General features: G+C 39.7%; 1 protein-coding gene and 1 long non-coding RNA gene across 2 annotated transcripts; one reads left to right on the top strand and one right to left on the bottom strand.

The window, feature by feature from the left end:
• The first annotated feature begins 4,159 nt into the window (after nt 1-4,159).
• Nucleotides 4,160-14,434, top strand: DMC1 (DNA meiotic recombinase 1). The gene is made up of 13 exons (XM_066320016.1): nt 4,160-4,256; nt 4,876-4,920; nt 7,118-7,264; nt 7,567-7,649; nt 7,947-7,999; nt 8,863-8,904; nt 10,080-10,152; nt 10,840-10,931; nt 11,443-11,516; nt 11,623-11,737; nt 12,568-12,628; nt 13,171-13,287; nt 13,754-14,434. The coding sequence occupies exons 1-13, from the start codon at nt 4,197-4,199 to the stop codon at nt 13,821-13,823; spliced, it is 1,032 nt and encodes a 343-aa protein (XP_066176113.1). The 5' UTR covers nt 4,160-4,196; the 3' UTR covers nt 13,824-14,434.
• Nucleotides 9,052-10,841, bottom strand: LOC136361825 (uncharacterized). The gene is made up of 2 exons (XR_010743689.1): nt 10,247-10,841; nt 9,052-9,157 (listed from the first exon to the last, which is right to left on the bottom strand). It is a non-coding gene; the product is annotated as an uncharacterized lncRNA (long non-coding RNA).
• Nucleotides 14,435-17,009: the final 2,575 nt, after the last annotated feature.

Below are 17,009 nucleotides of genomic sequence, written 5' to 3'. Positions count from 1 at the left end.
CTGCCTAAAGTAGCTTTCTGGAGTGGGAAATGGTCTTAAGATTCTGTGCATTCATTGACCTGAGTCCTATTTTACAAACTAAAAGGATAATGAAAGGAAGATTGGTTACAGAGTGAGGTATTATCCGCTTCAGAGCCGCTCAGCAGCACCAGAAGGGTCACCCTCTCCGAATGTGCATTCTGTTCTGGAATAAAAGCCTACTTTGTGAAGGAATTCGCCTTTAGAGGGCTGTCTAACTAGGCGCTCTTCTAGAATAGCTCTTGCAGAATAATGCGGTTTTCAAAAGCTGTGCCAGCCCGCTTCGTCTATATACACAAAGCCTTGAGCTCCCAGGATTTGACTCTTGGTACTTATAGCAATTGCTTGATGTTTCGAATAGGGACCTGCAAGCACTTCCGTGGTGTGCTCATGATGGCATAGGGACATGGGTTTTGTTGCTTGGTCTCCTGTCTTGGCTAAAAAATGGCTTGGAAAAGGTGCCACTAACCTCCCATGGGCAGAGGGTGTGTGAAAAACGAGATTCACTTTTTTGGTAGATTTTAAGAAATAGGTTTTAATAAAAAGATAAGACAATTAGGAGATAAGGAAGAAAGCAAAGTATGGTTGGTCTGGTGACTTGGCATTTAGCCAAGTCCACAAATTGCTATTTCACAGGCTTTCTTTAAATACCCTCTTTGTTGCATCAGTTTGTTGAATATTCCTATTTTTCTATAAACTAGTTTCCATATTCCAGGGACTGTTCTGCATGGCCCCTCCTTGGGTCTGCCTTTTTAGAGCTGAGTGTTTCTGGGCTGTGTCTTCATCATCACCTCCAGATTGGGCCTTGGTCTGTGCTTTCTTCAGATGGGAGATGCTGATAGTTGGTGTATCAATAGCAGAGTCTTCTTTACATGTACACTGGATGTTATGCCGGCCAAACAGACAGTTTAAGCATACTATATCACTACTACCACTATGCCTAATTTTCTTTACTAACAGCAGAAATTAAAACTTATATCCTTACCACAAAGCTATTAATCATACAGCACACATCTTGCGAAAAGCCAACTTTATAATAGTCATTTATAACAGGTGAGGAAGTTTTCACAAGCCCCTTGAAACAGGCTTGGTTGCTGCTCCAATCCCTTCTGCCATTCCAAGCCCACACAAGGGGGCAGCCAGGAACTGCTCCTGCTCGCAGAGGATGCAATGTCTCTTTGACATGCAGTCCCATACCAACTGTGCTACCCGAGGCGAGCTAAAACGGGCGATTGCTTTCCAAATACTGTCTCCAAGAAGACTGCAGATGTCTCGCAGAAGTGTTCATATCCTAAAAAGCACCTTTCCCGTCCTTTTAAAATGGCAGATTAAGTCATGTGTATGACTCAGCCTCATTTTCTTGTCCTGTGACTCCAGGCAAGTCACTTCTCTTCCAGCTCTCTGACAGGTTTTGGCCATCCAATCCAAAAACGCCGTATGTGCCTTCTTGAGGAAGATGCGTGAGTGGCATGCTGGAAAAACAAATAGGCAGAACCGCGTTGGACTAAATGTCTCCCAAACCAACGCGGTTTTCATTGAAGCTGCCTTTACCACCTGTAGAGTAAGGGCAACGCGCTATTTCTGGGAGACGGCGAGTACAATAGTAGATAAAGCACGGACCGTGGAGTGATTGAAGACAGTGACTGAGGCGCCTCCCAGCGCGGAGCGGGCGCCCGCCCTCATGGCGCCCGCCCTCATGGCGCCCGCCCTCATGGCGCCCGCCCTCATGGCGCCCGCCCTCATGGCGCCCGCCCTCATGGCGCCCGCCCTCATGGCGCCCGCCCTCATGGCGCCCGCCCTCATGGCGCCCGCGGCCCCGCCCCGCGCCACCGGCGGGAAGGCGGCGCGGCCCTGCCCTCAGGAGGAGGAGAGCGGGCGGCCGTGGCGAGCTCGGTGCCTTCGTAGCGGGTAGTGCACCCACCCTCTCCCCCGGAGCCGGCCGCGCAGGAGCTGGGGACTCCATTACTGTTCTAATTCTGATGGGCAATTTACGTTGTGGCTCCGCGCGGTGAGGGAAGTTCGGCGGCTCCTCGCCGCTTGGGGACAGAAATGTACATCTCGTGAAGAGGCAGCTGGCAAAGAAAAGCCGAATAAATCTGTGTGTTGATGACGATTAATCAGTTATTTCCCTCTAAGGTCCCGCCGTGGGGCGGCTTGGGACGGGTCTCTGAGGCAGGGAGCCGGGCTCTGCTGCTATTTTCTGCCAGCCCAAGGCCAGGGGGGATTTCAGGGAGCGGGTCGTGCCCGCAGTCTGGAAGGACACTGCGGTATCCAAGTCTTGCTCACCTACCCTTGGTTACTTAAAGTGGCCCAAGATTGTTGGTGGTTTTTCATGGATTTGCTCTGTTGTCTCAGACTTTCGCCCTTTTATCTGCTTCACTGCAGGCGGCGGTGACTGGAATCCTTCGGGTGTGCCAACACACCAGCAGCAGGACAACGCTCCACTGAGCAGGAGGATTTTTATTTTTTTTTTGTACCTAAGGCTTTCAATAGAGTGAGGTATAATTTCTCCGTTTTCTCTTATGGCCTTACAAGAAGGCACAGGTCTGGGTCTGCCTCGTTCTTCTGCTATGAGATGCCAATTGCCTAAGGATGGGGAGTAGGAGAGCAATCCCATCAACTTGCTCAGTGGTGGTTGAAGTGCAGGATTATGTGCATTTTGTGAGGATGTTTTTAATGAAGGAGATTGTAATATAGTTTTAGTGCCTCTTGCATCGCTTGTTTTTATTCCTTTGGTATTTGAAGCTAGGGGATTTTTCAAATCTCCCAAAGTATTTTTAAATTAATGTTCTGCTGTAATTATGTCAAAGTGTGATTTGTCACTCCATAATTGTTAGGGTTCACAAATAGAAATTAAATACATCACAACACTGTCAGAAACAACTGATTTTATAACAATATTTCCATTAAATACTAACAGAATAAGGTAATTCTGAAAATCTGATACTCTGTTCCTTTCTTTCCCAGCCTCTATATACACAAGATTCTTGCAAGCAAATTAGTATCCATTTAGAAGCTGAAAAAAAGGCTTTTTGCAGATATTTAACCTAAACTATCCCAACCTATGTTAGGCATAGCTCATCTTATAGTTTGTGGATTTTGTTAACAAATGAGCAAGTAAATATAAGCACACATTTTGATGTAGTGGTCTACAAAACTTTTGATCATCCATAGCTAGAACACCAAAAGTAAGCTCACAATTTAAACAGAAGCAACGTAACCCATTTACAAAACAACAAAAAAAAAAAAGATAGAGTAGTTTGGTTAGAAGATCATATTTCTAAGGAACTACTTTGTATTCACCATTCTTGCATTCATAAAATTTAAGGAGGTCACACTGCTTATTTAACTATGCTATCACTAAGTGTCTATTCCAGTTCTAGGCCTTTCTTGTAGGAAATCACATAGAGAAGGCAGTGAAGCTGTGTCAGAGTACAGACATGGCAAGTTAGCCATGAAAAAGCATGAAATGAACTGTCTGTATATGGGTTTGCATAATAAAAGTTCCAGATTTTTACTACCCTTCTTTTGTTCTCTCCATGCAAGCATACTCCTTACAGCCATTACCTGCATGTGTCCAGCATTTATTGGTTATTTTGAACCTCAGCAAGAACTTCAAAACAAATACAGCTTTAATAATCTGCTCAGGATACATCACTAAGGAGCTGTAGCCTTCTTGGCACTGTTTGGTGGGTTTTCTGTCGCATAAAGATGGAGAGGCTGAGCTGTTGTATTGCCTTTCCATTACCCATTCTGTCTGCAACTATGCTGACTTTTGTTATAAAATCACAGACTGCCTTTAGCATTCTTACCAGAATAAATTCCACTAGTGATAATGAACGTAAAATGTTCTCACCTCCAAAACTCATCTCTAACCCAAGATTCTCACAAGGGAATGAGATCTCTTTTCCTAATACTCATGAAGCCCTTTGTAGCCAAACTGGTTCATCTGAGTGTAAAGCCATAGATTCTCTCCTTTTGGCCTGGTAGGTCACATAATGAAGAGTTGGAAGCAGAATTCAAATTTAAATCCATATATGATGTCATACTGGCATGTTTCTATAGTTCAGGGACTTCTTAAAAGTCCTTTTACAGACATATACTCATTTACTGCCTCCCCATGACTGTCTTTGTTTGCATTTCCCACTAGTGATCAATACTTTATTGAGTGCTCTTTCATGATGAAGGCCACGGAAGATCAAGTAGTCCAAGAAGAACCAGGATACCAGGATGATGAGGTAAATTTGTGATTGATTGAAAACTGTGTGCAGCAAATATTTGAAGATATCTTGATAATGTTATGAAACCCATAGAGGGACCGGAGGTCCCCAAAAACCATTAGGGAGATCAATGCATTTAAAATTTTGTTCCAGTCTACTACCAAGAAAATCTCATTCCCCTAGTCCCTGTACAGCCTGGCTCTTCAAGTAATCTTCATTAACCTCTCAAAAGCTGTGCACAGTTTTTAATGGGATTATCATTATTTCATCCTATTTTACACTTCTATATTAAATGCAAGGGGACTATCAGTTAATTTTCTGCTTCTGAGGAATGATCATCAGCATGAAAAGAGTGAGAAACTATGGCAGAAAAGCTGCAGATTATGATGATAACACAAATTTTATTACCACAGCAGAGGATTAATTGCCTATGAAGATACACTTTATGGAGAAGATGATAGGAAATGTGTAGGCCTTTTTGGCTCAGTATGGCTTTGCTTATTTCAGTTGTCCAACAAGTTATGTATTATTTGTGAAAAAATCAATAAATGTTTACAAATCCAAAACAGTGACATAGCGAGATAGATGTAATAACAAGGAAAAGCAACATCTATTTTGTTTCTGCTGTTTTGTTTAGGAATCCTTTTTTCAGGATATTGACCTGCTGCAGAAGCATGGAATTGTAAGTATTAGCAATCACTTGATCATACAGAGTTGTCCCTCAAAAGCTACTGCAAGGTTGTTTCCAGAACTGTATACACATTGATGCAAATAACTGAAATTCTTCCTTGCAATAAGTTCTAACTCAGTCAGTGGAGACAAATTTTGCCTTTGGTGATAAGACAGATTTTTTTAGAAAATCTCATTCACATCAGATTCCTAAATAAAGTGTCAAGATACTCAAAGTATTTAGCACCTAGCATTCTTGAAAAACCAACTGCTTGCTAATTTATTTGAAAACTGTGTGATAGATTATTTCCTGTTCCTGCCAATCTTAGTAATTACTCCTGCATTTTTGGTGGCTGTGAAATTACACAGTGACAATTGTTACCATACTATTTTCAGCATGCCAGTGCAGGGGGTAGAGTAGGAGGAGGAAAATATTAGTAGCTAGATAATAAGTGGTTAGTTTTCTTCATCAAATGTGAATTCCTATCATTGTTACCATCATCACATAAACATCACCTATTTATTTGAATTACAGTTATTATATGTTTATCTAGGAGGCTGGCTCATGAATTGGAATCCTGTTATATTTAGAATTATAGAATAAAAAGTTGGATTTGCATGAAGTAATGTGAGATTTAACTCTAATAAAAGTGACTACAGACAGATAAAGGTGAGAGGACATGCCACAATGACTCATCATTCCTCAGCACTGTAGTTACTGGGCTGACCATGTCAGCAGTGCACTTGTTGGCAATTTTTTTTTTATTGGCAGTTCACTGGCAGTTCTAAAAATAGTTCTGAAGCAGAGTCACATGGTTGGGAGCTCAAACTATGGGGCAACCAAGGAAAAAGAAACAAATTATTGTTTCAAAATTTAACAAGTTGATCAAAGAGGGTGACCTGAGCTGGAAGGGAGCTGTACTACCCTGTCAGTATGAAACAAGGCATGGTATTCACAGAATGATACAAATGTATGAAAGAGGCTGAAAACTAAGAATAATGACTTAGGCTGTTCTTCTGGGGGTTGTAAAGGTTTTCTGCTCCTTTCCATTATTTTTTTCTTTCTTCCAAGTGGTTATTCCCACACTTCAGAGAAGTTTTTGTTCTTAGCTGTGCCAGCTATAAGCTTTGTGCAAACATATGATGTCCCATATCTGTTAAACTAATTTACCCGAAGAAATAAATTTTGTGCATTTAGAATTTTTTTTCTCCAAAGAGTAGAGAGAAAAACATTTACTGGATCTGCCAGTGTTCCCAGAAAGAGAATCAGATTAGAACAACTGAGACTGTGGTTCAGTCATCAAAAATGTTTGGTGGGATTTAAGGTGCTGTTACCCCTCAGCCTCTACTGAGTGTCATACACACATCACAGGATGAGAAATAAGCTTCCAAATAAACATGACTAGTTTCTCAAACAACCCCCCTGCCTTCTTATGCTCTGTGTACCCACACACTCTAGATAGATAGATAGATGATATGTCTAGTTCGTAGTTTTTTTCAAAGAAAAATCTTAGCCAGAAATGGTAAATTGATGTATTATCCCACACTTTTCACATAGTATGTTTTCTTGTGAGTAATCTGTTCTTGCTTTTACATTTCCAGTGATGTCAGAATCATAAAATGAGGTGAGGGAAGGCAAAATATGTCAGTAGGCTGCTGTCTGAAGCTGTGCTGTTCCAAGTTTATGAAAAACTAGTAGCTCACTCCAGCCCGAAGTGTCAGTCAGGACATGCAGGATATGTTGTGGACATGCAGAAACATTCACATCCTTGTGAATCAGCTCCCAGCTATCCACCACCAGATTATCTGGTTTATAGATTATCTGTGCTAAGGGACCAAGGACAGAGTGAGTGTTATAGGGTGTCCTAGGTCCATACTATCTGAAATAATTCTGTACTGTTTCTTTACTGTTTCTTTGCAGCTTTCATCTAGAAAAACTGACACTGAAAGGGGAGAAGTAAATACCCAGGCACCTTTTTCTCAAAACCACCAGGAGCTGCTCTCTGCACCATGATCTCTCACACCAATGTTACTCAAAATTTTGTTTTGTTGGTGTCACGAACTACACAATGAAAGTTTACTGTAAATCTGTTTCTTTTTTGGTGAAAACACATGCATTTAATGTAAACTTAAAATATTTTGCAAAGGTTTACTTCATCTTCTAGCTGTTGGCTGTCCTGAGTACTCACAGAAGGGAAATTTCTTTGCAGAATGTCGCAGATATTAAAAAGCTGAAGGCAGTTGGGATTTGCACAATCAAAGGAATCCAGATGACCACAAGACGGGCACTGTGCAATGTGAAGGGGCTCTCAGAGGCCAAAGTGGACAAAATTAAAGAAGCTGCAAACAAGCTTGTTGTAAGCCAGTCACTTTCCTGAGAGTCTGAACTTCTGCTAGCCTCTCCAAAATGCTGTGCAAGGTTTCTCTTAGCAGATTTCCCACTGCATCATCAAAATAATTTTGAAAATTATTCTGCCTCTTACTCTAAGGCATAATACTTTATACTCCCCAACAACCAGACAAATGCTGTGGTGCCTTTTATACCCAACCCACAGGAATGAGGCTAGGGGGAAAAGAAGATATTTATGTGGGCTGTTGCACTTTTAACTTCAGGTTAAAGCTAAAATAAACCTCTTGTGTTCTCTTTGGTCTTTCCTAGGAACCAGGCTTCCTCACTGCCTTTGAGTACAGTGAAAAACGGAAGATGGTGTTTCATATTTCCACTGGCAGCCAGGAATTTGAGTAAGCTTATCTCTTATATCCTTCCTTCATCCAAATGTTCCCGATAATCATCTTAATTGTCTTTAATGAGACAGAGAAATAAAAGGGAATAAATACTCAGCTAGGACAAATAGATCCCCTTGCGTTTGGAGTTAGTGCCCTTAATGCATTTAATGTGCACTTAAGTGCACTTAATGCATCAAGGGATGGGGTTTAGGGCAGAAATTACTTTCCTTAAAGTAGTAAAAATGTCTCCTTTTTACTATCCTCTTGTGATTTTTGGGGTTTAACAATATCATATCCTCTCCCTTTCTGCAGCAAACTTCTGGGTGGTGGGATTGAAAGCATGGCAATCACTGAGGCCTTTGGAGGTGAGAGAACCCCATTAAATGAGCATTACAAACAAAGAATTGTAACTTAATTTAGATTTTAATTCAACTTGGATTACTTCTATCAAATTTATCACATTGTAGTTAAAAAGATGAGTACCTGTATGAGTGCAAGAAGAAATAATCCACTTTTCTTAATGTTTTCCTCTTCATTTGCTTGCAGACTAAGTTTGAGCTGAGTAATCATTACTGGGCATGCTGATTCAGTACAAAATAGCATTATTAAGAGTATTACTAACATGCCAAAGTTCTCCCTGATGCAGTGTGTTCCTTTCCAGTAACAAAATTGCCACGAAAGGTATTTTAGTTATGCACACTTAAGGTACATTGCATTTTATGTAAGATTTTGAAATTACAATTAAGCTACTATTACAGTACATGTAATTAGCTGCTGCTTGACATAAAACACAGTAGTCTTCCCTTTAGAAAAGATAAACTGGAGACTAATGTGATTTGGTAGAATGAGATTAATAAACTCTTAAGCTTCTCCTTGATCATTTTACTGGAAATGAAACTAGGGCTAGGTTAATGGAATCAACCATTTCTTCTCCCCTCCCCATTATTACTTTTTCATAGTGCCATGTAGTTTTAACCTCTATACACAAGAGAAAAAAATTACTTCAGCAGTCAAGCACGATCAATTTAAAGCATTTCAGATTTTGCTTTTCATGCAACACATTTCGCCTGCATAGATTATGATTTAGAAACTTAGGTTAAATGATTTTAAAAGGTAGAGATTGATGTGAGTTTTGTAAGTAAGAGTTTTTAACTGCAGTAAGTCCTGAATCTGTTAAACTTGGAAAAAGAAACCCTGATTCCTATTTTCCCTTTTCTTTATTTAACAGAGTTCCGGACTGGCAAAACACAGCTATCTCACACTCTTTGTGGTAGGTATAATACCTTCAAAGAGAGTGATGTTTCTTCTCAGTGAATCTAATGTTTACAACTGTATTGGAATTAAACCCATAGAGAAAAGTCAGAATCTTTTATTTCTACAAATACAGTGAAACAGACTCTTACCTCCATAAACTGTGTTTGAGTAGAGAACTCTTATTTAATACTGCTCACATCCATGAAAGTTCTGCCATAAGGAGAGGGAAAATAATAGACTGTCTTAGATAAACCAGTGAAACACACTATCTGGAAAAGACAAGCACAAATATGGGTCACATGTAGATGGGGCACTGCTCAGGAAAGGGCAGAGGCAAAATTTTTTTCTCAGCAACTCTTTCACTGCCCTGGTTTCAAGAGGTTTTGCTGAATATGACATTCTGAAAGGGCACTGAAAGGGTACTACTGGCTGTCAGTGACTGGTTAAACAGAGTTTGGCAGTCACCATATTTGGGCAGTGCCAAAAACTGCAGGACTCTGATTTCCCGGAGATATCTCTCAATGTGTAAAAAGTAGTAAACAATAACTTATATAACTATTAATGCTGCTGGAATTACCAGACATTCAGTAAGCAAATTCTCTTAAATGAACCTCCTATATTGTAAAGTGAAATATATCATGTTCTGGAAAAATTTGGCCTCTTCTGGTTAATACAGTGTAATGGTCAGCAGAGTCCTACCCTTTTGCATGAATGATTACAACTGGATTGAGTATTTTAGCTTATTAACTCCAAAGAGACTAAACCCACAATCAGCAATTATTTGCATCAGGAAAAATTAATATCCAAAGAACTTTTGATTGCATGAGTTACAGCTGGAAAAAGCACCTACTAAGCAAATAGAATTAATTTGGGGAGAGGATTAAGAAGAGGCTTTGTGTGTAGGAACTTACTAATAATATCCCTAAAATATATAGATTTAGTGATGGCACTGAGTAAAACAATTTTGACACCATTAACTAAATATCATCTGATCTGCAATCGAGAAAAGCAGCTTGAGCTTATTCTCAAGATGGCAGTAAGACAAGATACTCCTGATTTTCACATTGACTAAAACTGACAGTTCTTTCTGATATGGATAAACAGTTGTATTTTATTTAAAAAATAATAATAGATGCAGTAAGAAAATATTTTTCCTGCTTTTTCATTTTAATCTTCTATCATTCTCTGTAGTGACAGCTCAGCTCCCAGGACCAAACGGCTACACAGGTGGAAAGATTATCTTCATTGATACTGAAAACACTTTGTATCTTTTTGACAGTTAAAAGCTATAGGTGTGATGAACTGGAAAGTTAGTTTATTTTCTTTAAGGAAGTAGAAGGTTCCTGATAGCTTCATACATGCAAAACATTATGACTGGTACAGAAATATTGGAGAGCACAGTGTGTGGCAGCCCACAAGGCAGTGAGCTTTTCTTCTGTCATTTGATGTAATCCAACCTGGAAAAATTAGTTAGGAATTGCATTTTGTTTTATCTGGTATTTTTTTTCGTTTGGTTGGTTGATTTGGTTTTTGTTTTGTTTGTTTGCTTTTGAGGTGTTTGGTTTTTTGAGATCTAGCAGGCCTCCTACAGGTTATAGCAGCTTTTCTATTCAAGATAAATTTATCTAAGTACTAAACACTATTTTTAACACTTCACATTGGCAGTAGACTGTGTATAAACAGGTTTTGCTCACAACTAAATTCCTAGAGCACAGATATCCATATGTCAATCCCCCTGCCTCAAATCCTAAACACAAAACAATTATCATCGTGAGCCCTAAACTATCTTTAGGGTACGTGGGACAGCCTGAAGACAAAAAATCAGTCTTCTCTAGGACTAAAATAAATATTCTTTTCTTTTTTCCCCCCATATTCCTATTTTGGAATGGAGTTTTATTATTTTTCAGAGCATGGTTTGCACAAGGAGAAATCCTTAACTGACTAATGCCAGCCGACCAGACCGCCTGCGTGACATTGCTGATCGTTTCAATGTTGACCACGAGGCAGTACTTGACAATGTGCTGTATGCACGTGCATATACCAGTAAGAACATTATTGCAACTGGCATGATAGCTAAGTCTTTTTTCTCTTGGATACCCATTTTAATAGTTCTCAGTTGATTAACACTTCTCAGTTTATTAACAGCTCAGTACACTGTGTCACAAGACAAACCTTTAAAACTTCAAGAAATTTTGAAATAGGACTTCTTCTTTAAGAGTGCAATATAAACATAAATAATAAGATTAAAACATTTTCTGTGTATCATTTAATTCAACATTAAATTAAAATGCATATATTGTTTTTCAGTTCTTAACGCAACAAAAAGTTGTCTTCGTGCAGAGTGATGATTTTCACAAAGTTTTGTGAAATGGGTGAGAGGAAACTGGAACATGCAAAGTACATTGTTACTGGGCACTGGATTTAAAACTGCTGACACTGAGAATATAATCAGTGCATACATTTAAATTTGAATTTTAAAGTTCAGGCTCAGGCTTTTGTTCCTTCAGAGTTCTTTCTAGTCCTAATTTCTCTTGACAACTCTGCTTCCCACTAGGTGAACATCAGATGGAATTGCTTGACTATGTAGCAGCCAAGTTCCATGAGGAAGCTGGTATCTTCAAGTTATTGGTACCAGACTTTTTTTTTTTTTTTTTCCTTTATGCTTACTGTTTTCAGAATAAGTGCTCTTGTTTTCTTTCACTATATTTACTTATCTAGCATGATTACAATGCAGATCATTGACTCCATAATGGCACTTTTCCGCGTGGATTTCAGTGGCCGTGGAGAGTTGGCCGAACGACAACAGAAACTAGCTCAGATGTTGTCAAGGCTCCAAAAAATATCAGAAGGTACGAGAAACATTTCAAGATTTGGAAAACATAGGCTGGAGGCACTACCAGTAGCTGTTGGTAGCACAACCACCTAGTAGTCCATTATCAGTCAGGCACTGGCCCAGGGATCTTTCCTCGCTTTACACCTCTGTCAGTTACCAAAAAGATCAAACTGATAATACATTATTTCAAGATGACAGACTGAGAAAACTTCTGGACTTTCCAACATTTAGAGTTTTTCTAGAAATACTGTTAAGCCCTAAATGAGACAATAGGTTGTTGGTCTGGACAAATACTCAGTAAGAGTAATTGTCTTCCTCAAATTTCAAGAGTCTACAAAAGTAAGACAGAGAAAAGAGGATGAAGAGAAATAAAAAAAAGCTATGCCTCATGCCACTTTCTCAAGTGACTTTGCAATGCTTTGAGGAATGATGACAGGATGAACAGAGTTCCTTCTCTTTGGAATGTCTCAGGAATGTTGATGGAGGAATGAATAAATGCTTTTCTCGTGAAGGAAAAAAAAAAAGAAAAAAAAGGAAACAGAGAAAGGGAAGGAGAGGGAGCTGAGGGCAGGGAGCCAACCAAGAGTAGATGGGAACTGAGAAAGTCTTGTTCACTGGAATTCTGAAAAGTGCTCGTTTTTGGCATATTACAGCTGAAGCCACACAGAAGCAAATCTAGGCTGTGTCCTGATTAAATGCAGCCATCAGTCATAAAGAGTATTTTCTTCTCATTCACTTGAAATTTGAAGTGCTTCAGCAGAAACTTTGCTTTTACCACGAATGACAGAATATTTTGGAATTCTAATTGGATGAAGTCTACTTTCTTTGCAATGTTTTCTCTTGCAGAATATAATGTGGCTGTGTTTGTGACCAACCAGATGACTGCTGACCCAGGAGCAACTATGACGTAAGATACTTTTTCTCACTCTTTTAAAAAAATTTCCTGTATTTTGTATTACATATTTAACAGAAATGAGAACTGAGATTGTAAGGAGCAAGAAGCACTGAATGAAAGATCAGATTGGTCATTGCTCCCTGTGGTATTAGGAATCATAAGTGAATAAATGACACCTGGAACCCTGTCTTAGTTTTTGGAATGAGCTTTTTTACATTTATCTGCTGCCTAGTATGGTGGTGTGGTTTCACTGTGACTTAAACAAAGAAAATGAGCTATGAAAAGTATTGAGAAGGCACCACATTTTACTTTGGAGCAGCTTATATGTGGTGTGTATTTCCTGAGCCTCTTGAATTTAATGACAGGAAAATGACTGCCAGCATTGAACATTTGAACATATTATCTTGAGGTAAGTGTGCTAAAGGCGGGTTTCTAATGTAATGCCCTATTGATTATTTATTACTGAGTTGAATAGGGCTCAGAATGACAGTTAATCACAGTATTAACCTCTGGAATTTGCACAGTGAATCACCACAATTTACTTGCTAATTCAGCTTTCAGGCAGACCCAAAAAAGCCCATAGGGGGCCATATCCTTGCTCATGCTTCGACTACCAGGATCAGCTTGAGGAAAGGGAGAGGGGAGCTGCGTATTGCAAAGATCTACGACAGGTAAACCACCTTTCCCTCACAGGAGGGAAGGTGACAAAGTTCGAGGTATTGAAACTTTCTGGATAGTACACTGGGAGAAAATCTGAAAGGACAAAACTAATTAACAGATTAAACAACTAATTGAAGTTGTTTTGCACATTGCATACATTAAATAACATAATGTTTCATCATAAATCCTACTAGATGCTTAGCTCTTAATGAAGACCATCAAATACTTTGATAGGACTGGTGGTCCCTTGGCAGGAAAATTCTGGACATGGTAAATTCCTAAGTTTTCCTGACACAATAATTTCACATTTTCCGATCCTGATGATATTGAGCACATTCTACAGTTTGCACATAGATTTAAAGGCACTGGTGAATTCCAGGCTGCCAGGCTGCTCACACTCATAACATTTTGGAGACTATTTCACAACTGCATTTTACACAGAGAAACCCACAAGTTTCTTGTTTCTTTTTCTCCCAGCCCTGAGATGCCTGAAAATGAAGCTACATTTGCAATAACCACTGGAGGGATTGGGGATGCCAAAGAATAGGTTAAAAAAAAGATGTAAATATACAGCTTAAAACCAGCTGGATAGTTGAGATGAACATTTGTGAATGGTTGACAACTACCTGGCTGCATTTGTAGCTCTTGGAAGCTTTTTAAGATATTTTGGGAGAACACTGGGATGAATTTTGTACAGTTCAGTTTTACTGAACTAGAATTTATTTCATCTAGGATTTTTGTTTTTCAATTAAATTTTTAGCACACAAAGATTTAAGCAATTAGATTGTGAATTGTTCTTAGAATGCTTTTCCTATGTTTTGTGGAAATCAAACCTGTTCTTTCACGTGGGAGTGAATATAATCTCTCTTAATTTATTTCAAAGAGAGTGTCTAAGTGATAGAATTTAACAGTGTGAAATGCAACAGAACTGGAATAAACTCAGTTATAAAATTGACATATATAGATGGAAAAGGCAGTGGGAGGAACAACAGCTCAAGAACATGACAGGTTTTCATGTACTGTAGAGGAACAAGTAGTTTTAAGAATGTGTTTTTAAACATTTTTATCTTAACTAGATAATGTTTATGTTTTTATTTAGCATTTTTTACTTTTTGGAGACAATGTTTTAAACCTGTTCTTATTAAAGTTAAAAATAAAGACTGTGAATTAGAACAGAAGTATAACTATGTTTGTGTGCTTTGAATTAAACTCTCCTCTCTAAAATCTCATTGATCTTTCATAAGAAAAATAATCTGGGCATAACTCAACACCTTAAAACCTTTTTTCTAGTTCTCTAAAGAAACAAACTTGATATAATTGACTTGTCATTCTTCTAGTCTAAGTAAGAATATTAAATATTATTATTAAATAATATTAATTATTGTTACTATTAAAAAGAATAAAACAAAGCCAGTGGCTAGATAGGAGAGAGAGTCTGCCATCAGCACTTACACCAAGGAAAAGGCAATTAGGATTCAGCTTGCTGAGCTCAGCCACAGCTCTGCACTAGCCAGAGATGCAGGTCACAGGGGGCAAAAGAAGAAGCTGGGAATAAAGAGGAAAACAGGGCATCAGGGGCCAAAATACCAAATCCTTTTGCAATATCTCCAATGCTCATGGAATTGATTTAAAATAGATTAAACAATACATACATACACATACACATGGATACAATGGGGAAGTCTTACTTTGCCCTCTGGTAGTTAGAATGAGTCCAATTTTGGTATCTGGTCAAAGAACTTGTCCTCACTGGCAAAATTATTTATTTCTTTAGATTACCAAATGCATGTAAGATAACATCAAGTAAAAAGGCAGCAATGACCAGAAATTATTGGAAAAGGAGCCTGACACTTGAGCTGGGCTTTTGCTTTTGACAGACCTAGAGGGCTTGCCTTCCTTAACTGGTTCCTTAACAGATAGTTGATATTTTTCCTGAGGTAAAACATTATTTTTCACAGTGGAGAAAAGTCTAGAGAGCTGAAGGCTGGAGGCTGGCTGATGTGAGAGAGCCAGGAATGGATCAGCCATTGCCATTTAATGCAATGTCAATGTAAGGAATAAGAGCTTGACTCAGCCACTATATCAAGCAACAATCAATTTATTAATTCATTAATTCAAATGATAAAGTGTGAGCAAAGCAGTGCACTGGGTAAAATGGGGGTTTCCCCTCCACCTGCACATTGGCTGCTAATTTTTGCTGGTATTTATGGAGCACCTTCATAAGCACTTCTCAGCAGGCTTTTTTGGGGTGGTTTTCTCTTAGTTTCTATTTGTCAAGTCCGATTTCTGTACCCCATTGTGATCAGTTCCTATTGGTGATGTTGAATTTCTATACCCCAAGGGTGTAAATTAGTGATGGTGATGTCTAGTTTCCCTACATTTGTGATGGTGAGGTCTAGTTTTCCTTTCCAGGAGCCTCAATTTTTAGCTTGGGATAAGCTCACTTCCTTCTTTGATTTAGGTGATTACCACTCCTTTTATATATTCTAAAGCTATAGTTCAAAACCTCTTATTACAAAGCAGCTCAAAGCTTACAATAATTTTGTTTCAGGGCAAATAATAATGCTTCCACATTCTTCTATCCTACATGCTAAAGGCCTAAAAAAACCCTTAAAACTTATATTGTGAAAACTTTAAAACTCCCATTATTGACTTATAAGCATGCAAAATATTTGCCCAAAAAGCCTCTTTCCATGCTTTTTTCTGTTTGTTCATTAAAACTCATTTTTATAACTATCCCTTGGCCTCGTTCCACACATTTCACAACTACACGGGCCACCTTTTTTTTTTTTTTTTACCTGACACGGAACACAACCTCACATTTCACACCAATCCTTTGCATGTGCCTGGCTTTCCCACAGTAGGCCACTGTTTGTATCTAGTGGCCGAGTACCCAGTGTCAGAGCGTGTAGTGTCACTTGACTCCCTGCCACCCACTTAAAAACACTCAGGCTTCTTCCAGTATTTTATTTTAAGCACTCAGATTGCTATCTGCTTTCTGACACATGTGACACATGCATACATAGATATATATATATAGCATGTGAAACTAAAATGGTAATTTGCGTTTCGTTCCAGGCTGTTATTTTTATTCTAGGGTCCGAAAGTAAAGGGGACTCGCTTTCCCGTCTGCCAAAATAACCAGTTTCTGATAACCCGAGAGCCCAGAAAGCGCTGCTGACAGCGATAACACGGCACGGGCCGGGGCTGGGTTTGGCTGGTGTAACCCCACCATCCATGGGACACGGCTCCTTGTGCCAGGACACACTGACTCGGCGATAGCACACACCCAGCACAAAAGGATTTGCGGTCTGTGCCACGTAATCGCCTCGTGGATTGTTCTGTCTTCTCAGCGAGGAGTCTGTGGCTCATCTGGGGAATTCTCTCCCGGCTGCCGGCGCTCAAGCGACAGCAAACATCATGGCCGCTTGTCACTCTGCTCCTGCCCCAGCGCCGTGCTCCCTGCTAATCTGACAAGGAATAACCTTGGCCCGCCGGACCCGCCACAGAGGTCCAAAGGACCGCTCCCGCCTCGTCGCCGAGCGTCCCCTCGTTGTTCCGCCATTATCCCCTCATTGTGTCCTCAACCCCGCCGTCAGCTCGGCGGAGCCCGTGGGCGCGTAGGCGACGGGCTGTATTCTTCAAACTCTCTGCGAAACCAGCGTAACCCTCCGGCCCGGCCTGCACGGTCCGCGTAAGAATGTTACGCCAAGCCCGCCGGGCTCTTCCCCGC

This window comes from Sylvia atricapilla, chromosome 5 (genome assembly GCF_009819655.1).
Source record: "Sylvia atricapilla isolate bSylAtr1 chromosome 5, bSylAtr1.pri, whole genome shotgun sequence".
In the NCBI taxonomy this organism is placed as follows: Eukaryota; Metazoa; Chordata; class Aves; order Passeriformes; family Sylviidae; genus Sylvia; species Sylvia atricapilla.
Note: the sequence above shows the minus strand (reverse complement) of the source record. Positions and strands in the feature narration are given on the sequence as shown.